Here is a 21,221-nt window from a genome sequence, read left to right as displayed (position 1 = left end):
ATTCTCCACTCTTGCAAATGTGAAAATGGTAGGATATGCACTTGCCATAAAGTCACACCAAGCCTTAATCCATGAGGGGAAAAAAGATTGGTGGTGTAGTAACCATCCACACATCAGATCTGCCCGTCTAACAAAGGAAACTCACGGGAAGCAATTTTCTTGTCAGAATCATCCCTTTGCTCTTAGACAAGGACAAGGATGGACGAGCTGCTGGATCGATAAAGAGATCTGAGACTGAGAAAGAAGAGTGAAGGAGAACAAGACAGAGAAGAGAGAAAAATAATGGGTCTGAGAGAGAGATAAACATAGAGAGCACAAAGTCAAGGAGAGGAAGAAGAACAGGTCTTGTGAGGCCACAGAGAGATGGGCTAGGGTGTGACTGATTAGGGGAGTGCTGTATAAACTCAGGGGGAAAGTCCTTCCGTTTCATGCTATCTAAATTGCCCCCCTGTCTCCTGCCAACTCTACAGACACCTCATTATGAAACCCACTCGGGAGGGCACTGGTCTATTCCTAACCTGCTTCTGCTCTCTGACACTGCACATCACGCTGTAGTATCCTCGGCGGATACTGTAACTAGAAGAAAATTTCTAATAAAAATGTGCATTATACCATATGAGGACAGTAAAAATGAAAATTAGCAATCATACGATCTCAGTGATTCCCAGGGGTACTACTACTACAGTTGCCAAGGGCTAGGTGGTAACATTGTGGAGCAGCTCAACTACTTTAAACAATAGAAATTACTATTTGATTAAAAAAATATCCACATATTGAATCAGCTGTAACGCATAAACACTAAGTGTTGAATTTGAGAGAATGTAAGCAAGCAGAGAATTAAATAGTTAATTAATGTTTGAAATAGCTAAAAGTAATGGACAAACAGTTGAAATAGTCTGATATACTGTAAGTAATGGATAAACAATTTAAGTAGTTAGCTAAAAGTAATGGATAAATGGTTAAAGCATCCAGTTTCTCCTAGTCCAAGTCTTATGAATGCAAACTTTACCAGACCAACCCTAAAATTCATAGTTTGTATGAAAAAAAATGGTAAAAATATCCAATATCCATTATATTTAGTATAATCGATAGTGATTAAATAACATCCACCTTAAAATCAATTCAAATGAATACATTTTGCACAAGAGATGTTGATGAAGGAGTTCTTGAGTTCATCTAACAGGGCTGTGGGGGTACACCAGACAAAAAAGTTGGAAACCACTAATAATCTTATTAGATCTGAGACCTCATCTCCCCCTATGTCAGAGTTTCCCTCTCTGGCTGCTGAGCCTGGTGGGAGATGTGATAATGGCCTGCAGCCAGAAGGGGAGTCACACACGCCAATCCTGCCTAATATATGAGGGCCAGTGCACAGTCATAAAGTATTCTCGGTGTGCAGGTGGCTCATCTATCTTCATTATACCACCACACACCACTGAGGGAAGTCCACAGATTTTTAAAAAAATGCAATCATTGTCATTCACCCACAGTAAATTCAATCTCTGATCTGACCAGTTTCTTGGACTCATTTATAGTAACTGCATGAAGTTTTCCTGGTGGATCAGCAGGCTGACAGCATGTGTTCAATCATGCAGCAGATACACACTTTCAACTCTCTTCACACAGTCTAAGCTAGAGTATGATAAAAGAACAGATAATGTTTTCAATTTTCTGCCTATCAACTACTGTAATTCTACATAAGTGACATTGATTTCCCTTTAGATTATTATAATGCGTGTTTGAATTCATATATGCATATGTAACTGCACACATGCAAGGTGTTTCTCCTGCCTCTGCTGTCTCATCCACATTCTCAGGCGCTGTGGGGTTCAGCGTGACAGTGTAAACCTGATCTAGGTCCCAGTGTCAGCGCTGGCATGAATAATTCACAGTGTTGAGGGTGGTGTGCACCTGCAAATGGCAGACACACAGAGGAACAGACTGCTTGGTTGTCCTTGATGTCTCTCTCCAGGTTGTCACAAATAGTTTTGGTGCTGAACCATCCCTTTTCCACCTCCTCAAAGTCCGTAAGCTCACTCCTTGTTAGTGGCAAATGAACTGAATTCAGTGACTACACAGCGCCATCTGTTGATCAGAAGCAAGACGCACCAGCAACAATACAAACTGTTTTTTAATGTTTACTGTTTCCTCATGTTTGTGCCAGTTATAAGGTTGTTTGTGTTTAAGATGTTTCTTGCTGGTATACGCACCCAGTCAGGAGAGTTGGTGATTAAACCTCCTATTTTCTGCAGTTCATTAATGCATGAAAACCGACTTTCATATAATTGAAATTAGAAGCCTGAAGAGTCTGTTTTATTATTTTTTGCTGTATCCCTGTGTGTCCTGAGCTGTTTGTGTGGCGTGCTGATAACAGAAACGTTTCGCTCTGTTTACTGTCAATCACTTGTCACCCAAAGAAAGAAGCGGAGGTCTTCAAATAATCCCTGTAAACAAGTCACCTTAAAAAATTACTTTTAAATCCATTTTTATTTTGGACAGCCTTTTGCTAGCCAAAGCCAATTCCAAAAGGAACTTAAAGCCAATTGTGCTATTTAACAATTAAAGGTATTAATGAATTGACAGAAGTCCATAGCATATGGAAGAAAGCTTTGGGGACAGCTTAGTAAGTGAACCTTGAGTTTAGAAAGTTATTGGGGCGAAATGTAATGTTTATGTAAAGGAAGTAGATATGACTGATATTCTCTTGTTAAAGGACCAGTGTGTAGGATTTAGTGAATACCCCCACACCCCTCCACTTTCAAGCATGTAGGAGAACCTACAGTGTCTACAAAACTCAAGAAAACCGTGAAAGACCCTCTCTTGAGACAGTGTTTGGTTTGTCCATTCTGGGCTACTGTAGAAACATGGCAGTACAACATGGAGGGCTCCGTGGAAGAGGACCTGCTCCCTATGTAGATATAAAGGACTCATTCTAAGGTAACAAAAACACAACGATTCGTATTTTCAGGTGATTATACAATAATGAAAACATACTTATGAATATTATATTCCATTTCTGCTAATAGATCCTCCTAAATCCTACATCCTTCAAGAGTACCAAAGTGATTTAGTATTGCATTTCCATAAAGTTTGAGTGAACTTGTTTAAGATTTAAGATTAATAAAAGAGAGCCTAAAATCCTGACTTTTAATCTCTAGTTTGGATAAAGCTCTAAAAACCTTGACTCCTACACTTCTGCCCTCATCTTTCATGCTCTACACTATCAATTTATAATAGTTTAAATGCTCAAACTGAGATAACCCTGATAACTTTATTAGGGGTTATTTTCTCAGACATTATACAGCTGTCTTCATAGGCTGAACAGAACTCCTCATGAATGGTAAATTGTCATTTAAAATAAGTGGAGTGGCCCTTTAACCTTCCACATTTCAACTACAGATTATAATCTAAGTGAAATAAGGTCACAGATTCCACAGCATGACATTTTTGATGCTTAACCAATGCCTGTTTCTTCACAGCTAAATGTAGTTGAGGGATCTAAGATAATAAATAAATTGGATTTTCACAGTTGCCCTTTTAGCTGTTTGACCCTTGGACCACGCAACCTTCAAGCAAGAGTGTTAACAGGGGTTGACAGGTCATACTAGGAAGTATTTCTGGCTGCTACAACTAATGTGTGAAAATGAATTCACGTGCCCTGAGTGTAGTTGTTACTCGGATCAATCAGTGTTGAGAAGATTGTGTTATACTTAGAGATAGAAGAGAGTAATGTGAGCTGGTGAATAGTGGAAAAGGAGAAAAAAGGGAAGACATTCAAAATTAATCACCTGCTTTCATTAGAGTCAGAAACTGTACTTCACCAAAGTTGTTTTGAAATAAAACAAAAGCCAGATCTCAGCAAAATTCTTGCTGGCGAATAAATTAAAGTCCCCCTCCACTAAAAAAAAAAAGTGTTTTTCTTCTTTTCTCCAGTTGGATGTTTGAGCTTCACTGTGCAGAATGATGCATTTGAGTTTAACACCTGAAGGCTGTTTTCACATCATCTGCTGAAAGTTTCTCTGTGGTCACTTTAAGTCTCAGATTTAAGGCATATACCTACAAGCAGGATTTGTGACATCAAAACTAATCTGGAGCCAATCATGCTCCAGTATGCCACTTACACAAGTGTGATGTGAAAACTTGAAGCCTCCACTGCACAAACACTGAGAATTGACTCAACTGTGAAGTAGGAGATATCTTGTGTCCAGCAATTAAACTTTTGAAATGTGAAAAAAAACTATTATTCAAAGCAGAGTATTTTTGTATTTCTTAAAACATATCTGTAGGGGATGTTTAACAAATAATTATCAGACTAAGATTTGAACATGGTCCCTTTCAGACCTTAATGGGGAACCAAATAACTTGGCAGAACTACTGTGTTTTTCTGTAAATGACAGGTCTCAGTGGGATGTATGAGAGGAATGTAGGCTACAGAAAATGGAACAAAAGAGAGCAGAAAGAAGAAGGAGGAGGAGGAGGAGGAGAGAAACAGTCATGAATAATAAGGGATGTTGGACTCGAGCCATATAAATCAAAGTCAGATGTGTGCAAACATGACTAAGGACTTTATTAACCAAATCATTTTCCCCGTAATATCCACAAATAAAAGTGATCTCTTTATATATATTCACATTGTATAATTTCATAGTGTGACAAAAAAAATCTCTTTTTTTTTTTTTTTTTTTGGATTTCCAGCCATTCCTATTAATTGTCATTTGATCAGTCGCCATGCAGTCGTCACAAAGGTTGAAAAACATTACGATTGGTCAGCATTGGCGGTCGTGTCTGGCGTCACTTCTTCTCCTCTATTGGCTCTTCGTAGTGCTAAAAAACCCCATCGGTTACCCAATCACAGATTTCATCACACTGCGACAATAAAATAAAAATAAATTAAGAAAGCAATGTTCTCCAGTGCTCCAGAGTCCTCCTCTCGTACCCTTCTTGTTTTTAGATATTTTCTTTTTTTATATAATAATAATAGTAATAATAATAATGACTATAATTGTCCTTGATATAAATTCAATAGTATTTTTTCTCTTTTTCAAATTTTAAATAAATCATTTTGGCAATCCTCATATGTTGTCACTTTAGAATAAAAGAATACTCAAGTAGAAAATAAAAACTGTGAGAGAAAATCCATCAGAAGAGGAGCGAGGTGTGAGAGAATGAAAAGTGTGAAAGCAACAGAGAAGAGCGACAGAGGAAAGTAAGAAAAGAGTGAGAGAAAGAAAGAAAGACAGACTCAAAAGAAAAGCATCCACTTCAGACGCATGTCAGAAACGGCTCTATATACAACATTTTCTGTTGTGGAAAACTATCCATCCTGTGCCTGTCGTCTGTCTCTTGTCCTTCCTCCAACCTCCAGCAGTGTGTCTGCAGTAGTCCCGTAGTCTGAAGCAGTCCAGTGTGTGTCCCAGTGTTATACCAGAGTGTAAGACTTGGCATAGGGGTTGTTGCTCTGTTTCAGGTGTCCTCTGGAGTCCAGCAGTGACTCCTGGGAGGTGCTGAGCTTGGCAGCCTGTGCTTGGGCCAGGTCTCCTGAGGAGGGGACCTCCGCCCGGACCTCACCCCGAGCCTCTCCCCTCTCCCGGACATCCCTGTGGGGAAGGGTGGAGGCAGTTCCTGGCTGCCACTGCTGCACCTCCCTGGGTGAGGGCACTTCCATAGGGGTGGGCTCCATGGGAGGGGGCCTCTTCAGGGTACGGCTCCTCTGGGGCTCCAGGCAGGTCTGGCCCATGGCTCCTCCTCCTGCACCTCCTCCTCTTGTTTCACCTGTAGCACCAGCACCACCTCCGCTTGCTCCTGCACCTCCACCACCTCCTCCTCCTCCTCCACCTCCTCCACCTCCTCCTCCTCCACTGCTGCTGCTGCCACTGCTGCTGCTGACACCTCCACCTCGGGCTGCCAGTGGCACGCCACGGTTCAACAGGAAGTCCATACGGAGGTAAGGTGGCAAGTGGACCAGCTCTCCTCCTGTGAGGCAACACACAAGATAAGAACAGATGACAAGTAAGATTTAATTAAATAACAGTGTGTCTCTATATACACTGACATGTTGTTTGATATTAAAGTAAACACTTAACGCAGCGTTATTTAATTTTTGGACACTCGGGGGGCAGCAGAACAATTTGTAAACATAACACAGACATATTATCAACTTATAAACTTATTCTGGCTGACATGTTAGTAAACAATTGCCTACAGTATTTACACACCCAGCAGATACAGAGCTATATTAGCATTCATTTGAAATTGTGTTTCTGGCCGCCTAACAAATTCAATGTAATGTAGGTAAAAAAAATCGAGCTCTTTCCCTGCTAAATGCTCCACTATGTTCACCTGCTAGTTTCTACTGTAACTGTCATCTTTTTTTTTGCTGAAAGCAGCTCTCTGCTGCGGATTAAAACGAAGGTGATGGGAGCAGTGAGAGTAAACCAATGAAAGCAAAACAATGAGCTAAAAGATGATAAAATGCTCAGTAGAGCTGAGGGAAACTGCAGATATGTGTCAAAATTCTCTTTGGGTTCATCACTACAAGCAACACATTTCACATTACACATAAATCATTTGATCCATTATTTCTATTTAAAAAATGTATTAGTGGAGCTTTAATTCACTGTCGACTGCATGTAAATAATGATATTAAAAAATTCTTACTCATTGCTTTAATTAGTTTTAAAAGAGCATCACTTCTACTGGGAAGAATTGTGTCATTGCCTTGTGATAAAGATACTAATACTTTTGAAAACCCCTGTCTCTTTTTAAAGAATTATTCTAAAAAATGACTAAATTATGATATTTTAAATGAAAAATGGAGATCTGTTTTTTAAAATATCATTAGATAAGCTCATATTCTGACTGTAAGAAATGTCCAGTAAATCTGCAGCAGGATCTGACATAAAGTCAGACAGCAGAGGCCTTATCCCCCACTGCTGCTTTTTTACAAACAGTGCCAGCTTGGCCGTATGGTAATCATCAGGAGACTCTCTACTCACCCCCAAAGATAGTGTAGTGGTTCCCTGGGATCCCCACTGGGAACATTGTGTGCTCTCTACACTTCTGACTTTTTTCCAGTCTCCATTTTTATAATTTCTTCTATTTAAAATAACAGCATGGAGAGCTGAAAATCTTATTTAACACACATTCACATTGTTATATTAGTTCACCTCAAGGATTTCTGGGATTATGATTCATATAACTATTATTCTAATGTAATACCAATCTTCACCAAGTGTGAATCTATCTGATTTAATCATCGCTATCAGGAAAAATGTGCAGAACATGATGAAATAGGAGGCTGAATTTTACAATGTAATCTTTTCTATCATTATCAGGGAATGATATGCCATGATGATTTGTTATTTTTTCTGTGATGAAGCTGACTAGTGAATCTGGATCTTCCTGCCTGCCTGCACACAATATACAGTATGTTCAATTTGTGCTCGCATTTGGTAGCTCTGAAACCGCCTCTCTGCTGGAGGTTTAGTTGTACTGAAGCAGAAGAAGAGCTGATTCTTATTAGGATCCAGAATAACTTGTCATGTAATGCCTGTAGCAAGACAAACCAGGTCAGATTTAAAACCTTCACAGAGTGATAAACTATGATTAAAAGCTGTCACTTCAATCTTTAAGTCATTTTCTGAGGTGTTAGATAAGAGATAAGAGATAACGACAGCGAGAGACACTTTGATTCAGTTCAGTGAGTTTACAGCACCTCTTCTGCTATTGTAAGCGTATCCCTTTTTACTGATCAAATTACACATTTAACAGACGAATCAGCCCATCACAAAGGGGTGTTGGGTTTCCAGGTCTAATGGACTGCACTGGAGTTTCAGCACATGATGAGTGGACGATCCGTCTGTATTGTTTCATGACCACTGAAGAGTTCACGTTCGCATTTATATTTCAGAGATCAACAAGCAGGTTCACGATTCATTGCTTAAAACACTTTTCAACACATGTTCTCTCTCCCACACATGCCGACACACTCACATGTGCATGACCCACACGTGCACAGATGTAAGTATATACTGTGCGCACACACACTCCCTGGCAGCTACTTAGCGTTAATGTCAGAGCAGACAAGGCTGTCTCTATAGATTCAGTCTAACATGTGACCTTGAAGAATGGTCTGGGTTCACAGAGAGAATGAATAATTTACTGTGTTTTATAATAAGCCCTATTAGTGCCAGTAAAGATGATGAATGGCTAGGAGTGTTAATTGAATTAAATATAGATTTAAGTGTTTCTGTGGGAGCTCATTAGAAATGTAGTTTGAAAATTCATCAGCCTGTAAACTGCAGATCGCAAAGTAATAGGGCACTAAGTGTAACCAGAATACAGCAGCAACTCTCCGCCAAGCCATTAATCTGTTTAAGTGTCTGTTGCATCTTCAGCTCAGTCTGCACGGCTGTGAAGGGTAATGTTTTAATATTATCTGACCCGTATTTCTATATTGTGTGTGTCATTCAGGGACACACACTCACATAACATATTTACAGGCCTATCATAGGCTGACTGCTGCCTGTATCTCTGTAATTACCAGCACTGGTATAAAAGTTTATGAGCAAAGTGCTGTGGGACATGCTGTAATGGGACACAGGCCCAATGGATTTGCTCTTATAAGGTACTGAAGAAGAAGAAGAATCACAAATAAATAAACTGTTACTCTCATAACAGCTCTGTCAGGTGAGGCAGGTCACATGAAATGAGATGAGAGTGGGAAAGAGAGAGGGATGAGTGAGCAGCTGTCCCTCTGCCTTTGACCTTTGCAATAGACAGGTGAAGTCAACTAAGGTCGGTCAGATGTAATAGAGACAGCGATGGGGTTGAACTGGGGTCATCCACTAGCTGTCAGTTAAACTGGCCTCCACACTGGGTCTAGATTTCAATAGACTAATACTGTTATACACGCTAATTTGAATTTATCCACTTTTACAGCTGATTGTGAAGCTGAAAGTGTTTCATTGTTGCTGAGACAATCTTAAAGGGAAGTCTTAATGCTGTACTGATAAATATTTTTATATTGGTATAACGTTGGGTCAAACAACTGTATGTAATGTGAAAAGGTTCCCTTGTAATGATGAATCTACAGAGAATTATCACCTGACTCCGCAGCTCTATGGATCATTTTCATGTCTTTCAGCTCATTATGCACCTCGACTGTTTTGGTTTAGCTTCACTGCTCCCATCAACCTGGAGGAGATTGTAGATTTATCGGATGGCCAGAGACATGCCTTCAAATAAATGCTGATGTTGTTCTGTCTGCTAACAACAACGTTATAAGGTGATAACAGGTCAATGTTGTGTTTACAGCTCGTTCCGCTGCCGCAACTTGGCCAAAAACATAAATTAATGTTGCTTTAATGCTACAGGATGCAATGATATTTTAGACAATAGAGTGCTTCCAACTTTGTTGTAACATTTTAAAGAAGGCCCTTTCCTGTTTCAATATGACAGGGCACCTGTGCAAAAAGCCAGGGCTATAAATGGTTTTCCTAGTTGGAAAAGTGGAACAACTTGACTGTCCTGAACAGTCAACACCCTAACCTCAACACCCTCCAACACCTTTGGGATGAATGAATTGAAACGCCTACTGTGAGCCAGGTCCTATCACTCAACATCAGTAACCAACTTTGTTAATGCTCTTGTGACTGAATGGGAGCAAATCCAAAAACTCCAAAATCTTGTAGAAACTTTCCCAGAAGAGTGGAGGTTGTTGTAACAGCATTTGAATGCAGCATATGGAACGTAATCATGTATACGTTGATATATACATAAACATATTTTTTGGCCATGCAAAAACTGTTGTTGGTTGGATTGGTTGCGGAAACAAATCCTTACAATAAAGGTGAACATTGGTCAAAGCAGCACTTTACAAATGCTTATTATCCTTTAAGACCTTCTATGGTTGTAAGACAGACTTAAGATCCTGTGATTAAAATAATATGTGTAAATCCAACATGTCCCTCGCTGTATCTGGGTACTACTGTAATTAATTGTCAGGGTTGTTGCAGGTCGCTATTAACATGCTTCTCAGAAAACCATATCCTTACCATTTTACAGTCCATTACGTGTAGAGTCAGCTGAAATACATAAAGGTTAACACAGCTAAAAAGCTAATCGTCTAATGAAAATATGTACAGTAAAAGACATTTAGGTCTGGCGCTTCCAAATTTCCTGCTAAAACTCCAGTTTCTATATAAATTCACATTGCTACTTTTGTGCAATGTCAAAACACATCTTATTAAATGTAGTGTACACTTCAGAAGGAAATGGTAGAGGCCACACAGCTCGATTCTTATGCATAAACTGTATCTCCCAATGTAACCGACACCAGACTCTAGCACTCAGCGTTGCCACCAGCCTGAAAGGCTAAAAGGTTGGTGTTACACTGAGCGGTCTCCGCAGTGGCGGTTAAGTGGTGTTTTGTACTAAATGACAATAGTTTCAGATTATCTTGACAGATAGCCTTTACTTGACCTCTCTCCCTGGTGAACTGGTGATATGAGTCTGCTGTCCTGTGCACAAACGTTCAAAACATAATGAGGCCTGAAACTTTAGAGGCAGATCTGATTCCCTCAACTGTTGCCTGGTCAAACTCAAGATTCAGGGACAGTGTACCCTTACGCACACTCACACACACAAACGCAGACCTTCATTGCCATGGATGGGACACCTCCAACAACGCTAATTATCCCCAGACACACTATAAAATGACAGCAGATGGGTTGATGGACAAGCTGTGTAACACGTGTCAGGGAGAAGGGTATCTGTCTATCTTAATGACTGTGGTTCTGAGTGAAGTCAGCAGCCCGTCGTCATGCTGTGCCAGATCTCGTAATTGATCCACAGGGCTACTGGTAGGAGCTGAGGGTCATGTAAGGTAAGACTACAACCTGAGAGGAAAGCGCAGCGCAGCACGATCCTCAAACTGCAGATGCAGTCAAAGGCTTATGAAACAGAAACACCACATGGTTTAAAAAATAAGATCAATTACTCGCAAAAAAGTTTTCTGTTTTCCTACAATAAAGATTATCCCTGGGGGGCTATTGGAGAAACTGCATCTCACAATCCTTGTTCATCATATGTAATGGGCTTGTTTACTGTGTTAAGGCTCTAGAAATGGTTTAATGAGACTATACTGTATGTTGCAGTAGTCTGAAGACTAATGCAATGCACAACATGATTGAAACCTGATCAAAGTTGATTTGTAATACAAGTGGTCCAAGGTGGCCATCAAAAATGTCATTTTAAGAGCAAACTGAGGGGCTTCCACAGACAACAAACTAATAAAAAATGATATTATCTAGTGTTATCTAGTCTAATACAAAATGGGTGACAGGAGAGAAAATAAAGGGCTAATATAATTGACTGCTAATGAATTACAAACAAAAGTGTTACAATTTTAATTGTACCATATGTCCCTGTGTTAATTGTTCAGTTATCTTTTTTAATATGCTGAATATATGGCAACCCTCCAAAAATCTTTTCTTTTCTTTTCTTTTCTTTTCTTGTTAAATGTTAAAATGTTTTTTATGCCTCATCCTGAACTCGGGGGCAACTGCATAAAATTATCCAATCAGATGCAATTTGGGACGACTAGTGAACAGTCCCGGCGCCAGAGGAAAGTAACTGGCCAGGTTTTGGCTTTTATGGGCGAGCAAACACTTGCTAAGGAAGTGTTGAGTGGCCTCATCAAATCTAAAAAAAATGTATTTCATTTCCTCTCATAACTGTACAGTACATTGTCCACATATTAGTTTCATTCAGAAATACATCACATTACTGAAGGTAAAGACACTCTGAACCTGTTTCACTGTAACTTTAAGGTTTTCTTACTCTTTGGACAGTGATATGTTGTCAGATAAATATCTGCTTTTCTTGTTCAGGAGGTTCTGCAACATATTTGTATCTATATTTTATGTATATTTTTCTTTTGTTATTATAATCTCTCTGAAGTGACCTTAAACTGATAGAAAGTGAACATGAAAGCTTGATCATGATTTTGATTATATACTGTTGGAAAGGAAAAGGGACGGAGAAGCTGCTCAATGTTTGTAGAGGAAACAAAAGGTTGTGAGTTGTGTGTATGCTTCCACTTCCTCACCAGGTCTGTGCGCCTTGGGCGCAGCCATGTTCATGACCCGGCTGACATCCTGAGGTTTGGGCGGCGAAGCGGTAAAGCGGCAGATGCCTGACTCAGACGGCGTACTGGAGGTCAGGCTGTCAGTGTAGTCGTTGGTCCCTGCTGTCATCTGCTCAGATGAGGTGTCAGAGATGAAGCACTCTGTGATGGTGAACTTGGCATGGCGGAGCTGCTCTTCCATCTTAGCGTGCTCGTAGGCTCTGGCCAGCTCTTCATAGGTGGAGGATGCACTCTCTGTTGATACCATGCTGCTCCGAGCACGATCTGATGATTACAGGTTACACATCATATACGTAAGAAAAATGTATAATAGGGATTGTAGAGTGCAGCAATTTTTCAAATACAGGCAAAATATGGCTTTATGTTGGAGCTTTTTTGGATCATTTGATGGCGTGAGGTTTGGTGGATTCACACCTTGAAAGCCTCAGCCAAGAGGACGTCCCAGTGTTGCACTTGCAAATGAAAAAAGCACTGCCAATATTATTTGGATTGCACAGAAGCCAACATGAGAGCCATGCAGACTGCCTTCACACTAGACAATGTCACAAAAGCAGCATGATTTCCATTGAACCCCCCCCAACTTTCCAATCTGAATTACAAAACAACAGCTGTGAATCCATCTTTCATTGGTGAATACCTGTACCGATCCCCCTCCACCCTGCTCTACCCTACCTGTATCCTGCGAGGGGCTGACGCTGTAGCTGTCGCTTTCCTTGTCCACGGATCCAGTGGCACGTGGCGTGGGGAGTCTCCAGTCAGTGGTCAAGGTGTGTGAGGAGCTGGTGGGGTGTGGCCGGTTCAGAGTCCACTGGCTGGCATAGCGGCTCCGTGCCGCGGCAGGACCAGCTTTGGCAGTGCGTCTGGCAGTGGGATCTGATGAGGAGAGAGGGGGCAAATCTGTCAGTGGACAGACGTAATAATGGCTACTCCATTTTTTTTGTTTTAATGAATCAAAGTTCTCTGACATAAGAATCTTCAGGTTTTTAGTCTGATTTATATGTTTTGATTTAGTTTTGTGAAATTCTCTCTGACTCATTTTTATTGACTTATTAGAAAGATTTAGTTTAGCATATTAAGAATTTATCTTGTCATAATGAATATCAACACAGATTTGAGAGCTTCGGTTCTGTGGATAAATAGATATCTTGAATAAGACAGTAAATCATTACCCATATTTTTTGTTTACTGAATGAGTAAATACACTTGGGATAATTGATATTGGATAATTAAATATGTATATATTATGCATACAGTATGTATATATTTTCGAGGGAAAAAAACACAAACATTTATTTTTCAGTCATAGTAAACTATAAGAACTGTTAAGTTTTTAATTTCTTCAGACTTCTGTCAAGAATAGAATTTAAAAGAATATTTCTGTCATCATTGTACAGAGCTGAAAATGAACAATTTAAAAAAATAATAATAATTAAAATCCCCGGGGATATATTTGCCTCCAGCAGCTGGGAGCTATTCCCTCCATAGACACAGACTAGTTTATAAATTCCCGAATCTTCATCTAAATTGCTGTTTATGTAATTTACAGTTACATCATTTGTAGCTGGAACCTCAAAAGGGGAAAATGCATGTTCCCTCTTGTGTTGTCTACAAATCCACAGTTTACTCTGTGAACAGTGAACATGATCATCCCACAGCTCCATGCAATGACATTATCATCAATCTGAAACTCCAGCTGTCTCCATACAGACATATACAAATAGTATCATATTGAGTCTGACCCAGACAGGTTGCTGCTCTATGCACCACTGGGCCAAATCAGAATCAGACCCTTTAGAAAAGGCCTGCATTAGATCTGTGCAGAGAACAATGGTGCTAGTAATTGTAGTAGGTCAGACAGTAATTCTATCAGCGGGCAGAGAAGGATGAAATGATGGAGGTGTTTGCCCACGGCGAGAAATAAAAAGGGCTGAGTCAGCAAACTGGGTTCATGCCCCACTGGCCAGGCTAAACGACCCAATCACATGACTGTCTGCTGGGTTTATGTCTGAGTTTGTGTGTGCAAGTGTTAACACAGAGCTGTCATCTTGTTCTGTGTTTTAAGCTTTTGTGCATGTTGAGCCTTATACATGCTGATACAGTTAGTGGATGTTTTTTTTTTTTGCTTTGGAAAAAGCCAGGCTAACTGTTTCAGCCATATTCCAGTCTCTATGCTAAGCTAAGCTAATCACACCTCCTGGTTCGAACTTCAAACTAGACACACAGACATGTTTCTTCTTCTAAGAGTGTGCAACTTTACCATGACATTAGAAAGAATTAAAAGAATGATGGTCTTTTTTTAAAAACTATTTAAGTAGCAAAAGATAAGCATGTCTGATAAATGTAACACGCATGTGTATTTGTACTAAAACTATGACAAAACAGAATATCAGTAGTGGTATCTGAATGTGTACTGGCCAATATGAGTGTGAAAATATCATATATCTGCACAAAATAATTTCAGTGCATCACTAATCTGAGCGTGAGTGTCCGTGTCTGTATGTGCTTGTGTTCACTCAGGCTGAACTGGCCAGTTGGAACGGGGCAATCAGGTGAGGACGTGTCAAGAGGAGGCAGGGAGATCGCTACTCTTCATCAGTTCTGCTTCAGTGGAGCTCAAACACCAGAAGCCCAGAGGATGCTCTGCTGCATGGCTGCTATGTCTTTGTAATCTCACCGCAGAAAAACGCCTCGCATACTGTATGAGTGCAGTCTACAGTTAAAAAAGGACAGGGTGGAAATTTTTCTCTTGCATGTAATTCAGATGAATGTGCAATGAAAGGTTATTATTAGTTTGTATTTTTTAGTGGTGAGGCAATTTTCTTTTACAGTGACATCCATCTATGAGAATATAACCATGTAAAGAAGATTGAGGAGGAAAGTTAGCAGCACATGATTCATGGCTGCAAAGAAACAAATAAAAAACAAAATACCTGCTTTAGCCATAAAACACTTTTCTACCCAACTGTATCATATTATTACTAGTAACACATGTGAGCAGTATAGAAGTAAGATTAGTAGTAAAGAAAATAAATGTTGAGCACTGACGGTGATGGGACTCACTGGTTCCAGGCCTGGCATCGGACACGTCCACCAGCGGTCCAGTGGCCTGGGACAGAGACTGGTAATGGACTGTATGGGTCACTGTAGAGGACTTCTGCTTATTCGTCTCCCCAAAGTCATTGTCTGTCAACAGCACGGTGGACCTGTCATCTAGGAGACATGAAGAAACGAAAGAAAGGAAAGAGAGAGAGAAAAGAAAACAATAATGAGAAATAATAATTAATTTAGTCAGTTATGAGCGTAATGCCTGGTGACTGTCTTACCGATTGTCTCCATGGTGTCCCTCTCCTCAATGAGGAGCTGGGCTCTGGGGATGTCGATGTGCATTCTTAGCGTCTGCTGCTGCTTGTTCACTGTGTCTGGTGTCCGTGTGTTCTTACTGAGCAGATTAATGAGAAAAATTAATTACTTTTCAGCTGCGTGATTTCGCATTGTATCGCAGAAACGCTAATTCAATTTCATTTAAGTTGATAAGTAGCTGTAAGAGAGGGACAGCATATCCTGTGTGCAATATATTTGATTTTTAGTGATAGGTACTGTAACTCCAGGCTACATTGTGATTTATATCCGCTGCTTAAAGGAAAGCAGTGATCATAAATTAAAATTAAACATACATACCTCATCAGCATTTCTGCCAGGCTTTTGGCATCTGTGAAGTCAGCAAAGAGGTAGTTAATACCGTAACAGTACTGTCCTAGTTGATAAGCTACAGCAGTGAGAAATATTGTACACTGTGACTGACGATTTCCTCTCACAAAAAGGCAGCAAAAGCATGTTAAAGGGTTGAAAAAATGAACTTGGAGGTGTTTGACCTGAAGAGAAAGTAAAGTTTCTTCATTACAAAAGCGAAGTTTAGCCCCAGTTTTGGTTTAGCTCAGTTTAATTGCTTCAGATGCACTTAACACTTTAATTCCATGACACCAAATGTATTGCTTTCCTTTAGTCTGTGGGCTTATGCATGTGTCAGAGTGAGTATATATGCAAAACAGCCATGCTCAACCATAGACTAGATGTGTGTATGTATTCAACATGTATCTATACAAAATGTGTTAGAAAAATGTATACAAAATAAATCATGATTTGACTGATATGTACCTCTGAGTCTCTTGAGCCTCTGCTCCCTCCTTCTCCTCTTTAGCACCATAAGCATGATAAATACCAGGACAGCTACCACAAGAATAGACGTGATGGTCACCACCATCTTCAGACCTCCGCTGCCTGACATGTTGTCTGAGATGGGATCTCCTGTTTTCAGCAGGGGAGGGATGGTACCTTGGAGGAAATAAACAGATTTAAACATTTAATGAGGAATTAATGCTCAAACACAAAGAAGCTTCATCTGGAATTAAAGAGGGTTTATTACTTGTGTGCTCTACGGAGTATTCCCACATGATATTATATATTTAGCTTGGTTTTTTGCTGTTGGTGTGAAACGTTAGTTAAAAATCACACTTGCTATATTTTCTCATTTATGCACCAAAAACAAGATTAAACGCAGTCAAAGATTACAGGAAACCAATAGAGATTTTCTACATGCATAGTTTTAATGTGTAGATTTGGAAGCTATGAATCCCTTAAGCTGCATTTCTTCCAGTTGATCTACACAATTTAAAAGCAATTATAGCTGTTCTAAGCACTTTAGAAAAGCAATTAAAGTTCTTTATTTTCCTCTAACTTGAGCTTTGTTTATTGTTATATTTGTATTACCATCCATACATTCATCCATTTTTCAAACAGGGTCACAGAGATCTGGAGCCTATGGGTTCATCATAGAGAGGCCATACACATAACTAATAGACAGATAAACATATTCTTCAGGTAATTTAAAGTTTCATATTCACCCACCTGGATGTCTTTGGAACTGTGGGAGAAAACACATTCAGACACAAGGAGAACTTGTTATCTCCACAAAGTAGTGGGTGGATTCAAACCCACTCATGCTTTATTGATTATTATGTTGCCAGGAAAGATGCCTAAGGACTTCCTTTTCCTTAATTTCACCGTAAAAATATATTTTCTCCTCAGTCAGAGTAGAATAGCCTGTAGCTGAATGAGGCTGGGGCACCAGGTTTGTATGAGACCGAATATGTGCTGTTAGTCTCCTGGGCTGCTGCGCGGCAGCTGAGCTGAGCTATAGAACCACTGACAAACTGACAATAGCATCCACACAAACATGCTTGCCCACACACACACACACACACACACACACATACATAACATCCTGACAGGCAGCTTACACTTCTCAGCAAAACCCTTCAAAGGAAATTAATGAATAGTCTGGAGTGCACCACAGAGCTCTCACCACCTCCTATCCTTCTTTAAAGCTTATACACTTCCTTTGTGTGTGACTGACACAATCTGTAGCCTGCGGCAAATAATGCTACACTGTGGCCCGTGGAGAATCTGAAGACCGTCCCCATTTTCCTACTCAACTGAGCCTTCAGAATACCTGTCAAAGGCTGACAAAACAGTCTGATTCATAAGTAATTTTAAAGCATCTACTGTACTGTAGGCAGAGCTGCAGAATGGCACATCACAACTGCAATTTAACATTGTTTTAATGATTGATGTAATGACACTATTATAAAACAAGTTACTCCTATCTTTTCCATTGACCTAAAAACCTCCTCCTACTTATTGTGTATTAGTGTGAAACATAATTGTCTCCTGCAAAACTTTGTTTGAGAATACCATAACGTAGAACTGCCTTTAAACAACACAAGAGGAATCCTTGTTGTTGTTTTCCTCTTGTGTTGTTTAGGGGGAAGAAAAGATGTTTTATTCTTGCAAATTGTCAATTTATTTGTCTTTTTTGCATCATTGCTAGTTTATGTTATTCAAGTATTGTGATACTATTCTTGTCTGAAACTTTTTAAAATGGCGCTTGACTATATATTAAGTTCACAAACAATCAGTGTCAGTATCAGATGCTACGGATACTCCTGTTCCTCGGCATCTGCACAACTCTGTGGCAGTCTGTTTAATCCAAACTCACTTCCGTCAGCACTGAGAGTAGCAAAGGTGATCCTCTTTTCTGCAGAGCCAGCGCTGTTGGTGACCTTCATCTGCAGTTCGTACCAGGTCGCCTCCTGCAAGTCGTACAGGATGTAGCTCTTGGTCAGCGATGTGCGCTGGGCTGTGGTCCAGGTGGCTGACTCCACGGCTCGGTACTCCAGAATGAAGGAGGTGATAGGACAGCCGCCATTGTTCCAGCCAACCAGGTTGAGTCTGGCCCTGGTGGAGTTGATGCTGGTGAAGAGTTCATGTTCTTTGGCAAATTGGGGTTCTGAAGAGAAGATAAAAGGGTTAACAGATTATGGACATGATCAACATGTTACAGTGCAAGTCAACCAACATGATTACGTTTACAGGGGAATACAAGTAAAATTAATTGAAGATTCTGTAAGTAGATTTTATATCCAAAATTTGACACTATTCAGTGGGTTTTAGAGGAGTTTTGAGTTATGAGTTTTTAGGATCAATGGAAATAAAATCTTATCATGTCATCATCTTGCAATGGCTGAGAAAAGACACTACTCCCTTACCTATATATTCATTTATTAGAGAAAACAATGCAGTATACAGTAGGTATGGGAACACAAATCCCAAAAGAAGTTGCATTAAATCATCTCAGACAATGTGATTAGTTGATATCAAAGCACTGTATTTTACATTTTCACAATCTTGAGACCAAAAACTCACAATATATCAGAGAAAACTAATCCAGTTCCCCACCTTTCCCATGGGTCTTTGCTTCAATTATCTCACTGATGCGCCCTGGACCCACTGCATTCTGGGCTGTCAGGGTGAATTTGTACCAGGTGCCGCACTTTAGGTTCTCCAGACGGTAGGAGCGCTCACTGGGGCTGATGGGAAAACTGCCCCACTGCTCACTGTTGTCCTCTGAGTACTGCAGGATGTAACCTGTATAGGAAAATGTCTACAATTAGAATGAAACATGATAATATTTAGCATGAACTGAAGTGTTGGATGTGTGAAAAGTGTTTGATGAGGGCCCTACATAGAAAATTAGGGGATCACCACCATCATTTTGAGTGATCCTCAATATCTGTATTTAATTTAATGGCAATCCACTAAACAGAAAAGTGTTAGGATAACAGACTGAAAACAGGCTCACTGACCAACCAGCATTGCCAGCCCTAGAGCACGCCACAAGCAAGGCTAAAAATAGACAATTGTAAGCTTAGGTGTGTGTGTTTCGGTGATGGATGATGCTGTGAGCGGGGAGGCAAAACAAATATCACAGAGAAGGTATCATGGACAGCTTTTACAGCGACTACAACTCTGAAGACAGCAGCGCCCTGATTAGGAGCAATGATAAATCACCACATATAGTCTTACTGTGATTGCGCTTTCTTTAAGATGGAGCGCTTTAATCTCTCACTTAAACAGACCTAATCTTCTCTGCTGCTTTTTAATCTATCTTTGAGGGCTCAAGTATTCAGCCCCACCACCAGATAATGAGAAACAAGAACAGGGATGTTAGGACAGAGTGAAGGAGGAGGTGATATTGGTTATCACAGGCAGCTGAAGGGAGGTGATTGTTTCTGCATGAAGGATAATGTATGTAGTTGAAGCATATTTGTGTTTGTTTACATCAAATTCTGCTGTAACGAAACTGTCCACTGTGTTGTTTCAGATGTATTTGTTGTGTATCTATGTGCCAGTGTGTCGCCTCTCACCTCTGATGGAGCTCCCTCCGTTGTCTCCAGGTATCCATGACAACGTGATTGATGTGGTGGTAGTCTTAGTAACTGTGAGGCGTGGCTGGTCAGGAGGGACTGTGGATTATGAGGATAAACAAAAAGTTCATTGCACTGTTAGTATTCACATTAAATTGCCTCACGTTGTCTTATCCAATCAGTTCCCATTCTTTAAAAGCAACATGATGCTCCCTGTTGAATTGCTGTGACCACACTTCTAGCCCATGCTGTTGGGGATATTTTGTTCTCCATCTTTTTGTCTTTTTACTTGAACTTTTTGCAGCTACAGGAACAGTAAGAAATAAACTTGTGCTTACAGGTCTGATAGGATAAGAAATGTACAAAAAAAGCGTATTCAGCATCTGGTGATGAAATACATCAACAGTACATGTTATATAACCTAAGGGCTGTTCCAATTCCAAGCTGTGTTCATTGTTATAAAAAATGTTGTCACCAAGCACAACATTATGGCTCTTTTATGTGAGTTTAATAGTTATTCCACAACAATGGAGTTCTGTGGCATAGAGGCAGAAACTACATCAAGTTTTGGCTTTTTATAAAATGCCTGGAAGCAGGATAAATTGTTGGTTTTGGTCTCTTCAGGGATATTATTCTTGATAAGACAAAACAATGCCAGCCTTTCTTCTTTAACTCTCTACAATGTTGTTACCATGGAGGAGCTTTTCCTAAATTAAAAGATTTCATGTTCTGTATCGCTTTATTAAAACACTGTGATCAGTGAGGTAGTTAAACTACTACAATCACTACTTGCCTTGGACCTGCAGATTGAGTGTGATCTCATCTGACCCCCAATTGTTGCTGGCCACACAGCTGTAGTTCCCAGAATCCTCTGCTTTCACTGTGCGGATGATGAAGCTGCCGTTGCTATGGACACTACGACGGCCATCCACCAGGACAGGGGTAGGAGTCCCATTGGTGCTGGAGAAAGACAGTAACAAAGTTAGGAATATTATTACTATATGGATAATGATGAAAAGTTTGATAATATTTGATAATATTATAATAATACATAATATATTATTGTTTGTGTGTAACTTACTTTCCCTTGAGCCACTTGATGGTGGGAGGAGGGTCTCCAACAGCCTTGCATGGTAAAACAATGTCTTTCATCCAGGGGGTGGTCACTGTCCCATTGAAGGTCAAAATTCTGGCTGGAGCTGAAAGCAACACACACACACAACCTGATGCATGTAGCAACTAACACACAAGTTTTTAAATCCATTAAAATGCTGCAAATCTTTAAAACACCAATGTTTGAGGCAAATCCT

At 40.0% G+C, this 21,221-nt stretch overlaps 1 protein-coding gene across 2 annotated transcripts in view; it reads right to left on the bottom strand.

Moving 5' to 3' along the window:
• Nucleotides 1-4,544: 4,544 nt before the first annotated feature.
• The window catches only part of dscamb (Down syndrome cell adhesion molecule b), a 126,320-nt gene continuing 109,643 nt past the window's right edge, over nt 4,545-21,221 (bottom strand). For both annotated transcript variants that reach the window (XM_044354778.1, XM_044354779.1), the window contains exons 22-33: nt 20,993-21,110; nt 20,705-20,871; nt 19,912-20,010; nt 18,944-19,132; nt 18,204-18,494; nt 16,304-16,480; nt 15,827-15,857; nt 15,472-15,587; nt 15,194-15,358; nt 12,821-13,021; nt 12,110-12,412; nt 4,545-5,973 (exon numbers count right to left, since the gene is read on the bottom strand). In XM_044354778.1, coding sequence (XP_044210713.1) covers nt 5,420-5,973; nt 12,110-12,412; nt 12,821-13,021; nt 15,194-15,358; nt 15,472-15,587; nt 15,827-15,857; nt 16,304-16,480; nt 18,204-18,494; nt 18,944-19,132; nt 19,912-20,010; nt 20,705-20,871; nt 20,993-21,110 — 2,411 coding nt within the window. In that variant the 3' untranslated portion in view covers nt 4,545-5,419. The remainder of the gene's footprint in view (nt 5,974-12,109; nt 12,413-12,820; nt 13,022-15,193; nt 15,359-15,471; nt 15,588-15,826; nt 15,858-16,303; nt 16,481-18,203; nt 18,495-18,943; nt 19,133-19,911; nt 20,011-20,704; nt 20,872-20,992; nt 21,111-21,221) is intronic.

This window comes from Thunnus albacares, chromosome 6 (genome assembly GCF_914725855.1).
Source record: "Thunnus albacares chromosome 6, fThuAlb1.1, whole genome shotgun sequence".
NCBI lineage: Eukaryota > Metazoa > Chordata > Actinopteri > Scombriformes > Scombridae > Thunnus > Thunnus albacares.
This window is presented reverse-complemented; position numbering and strand designations above follow the sequence as displayed.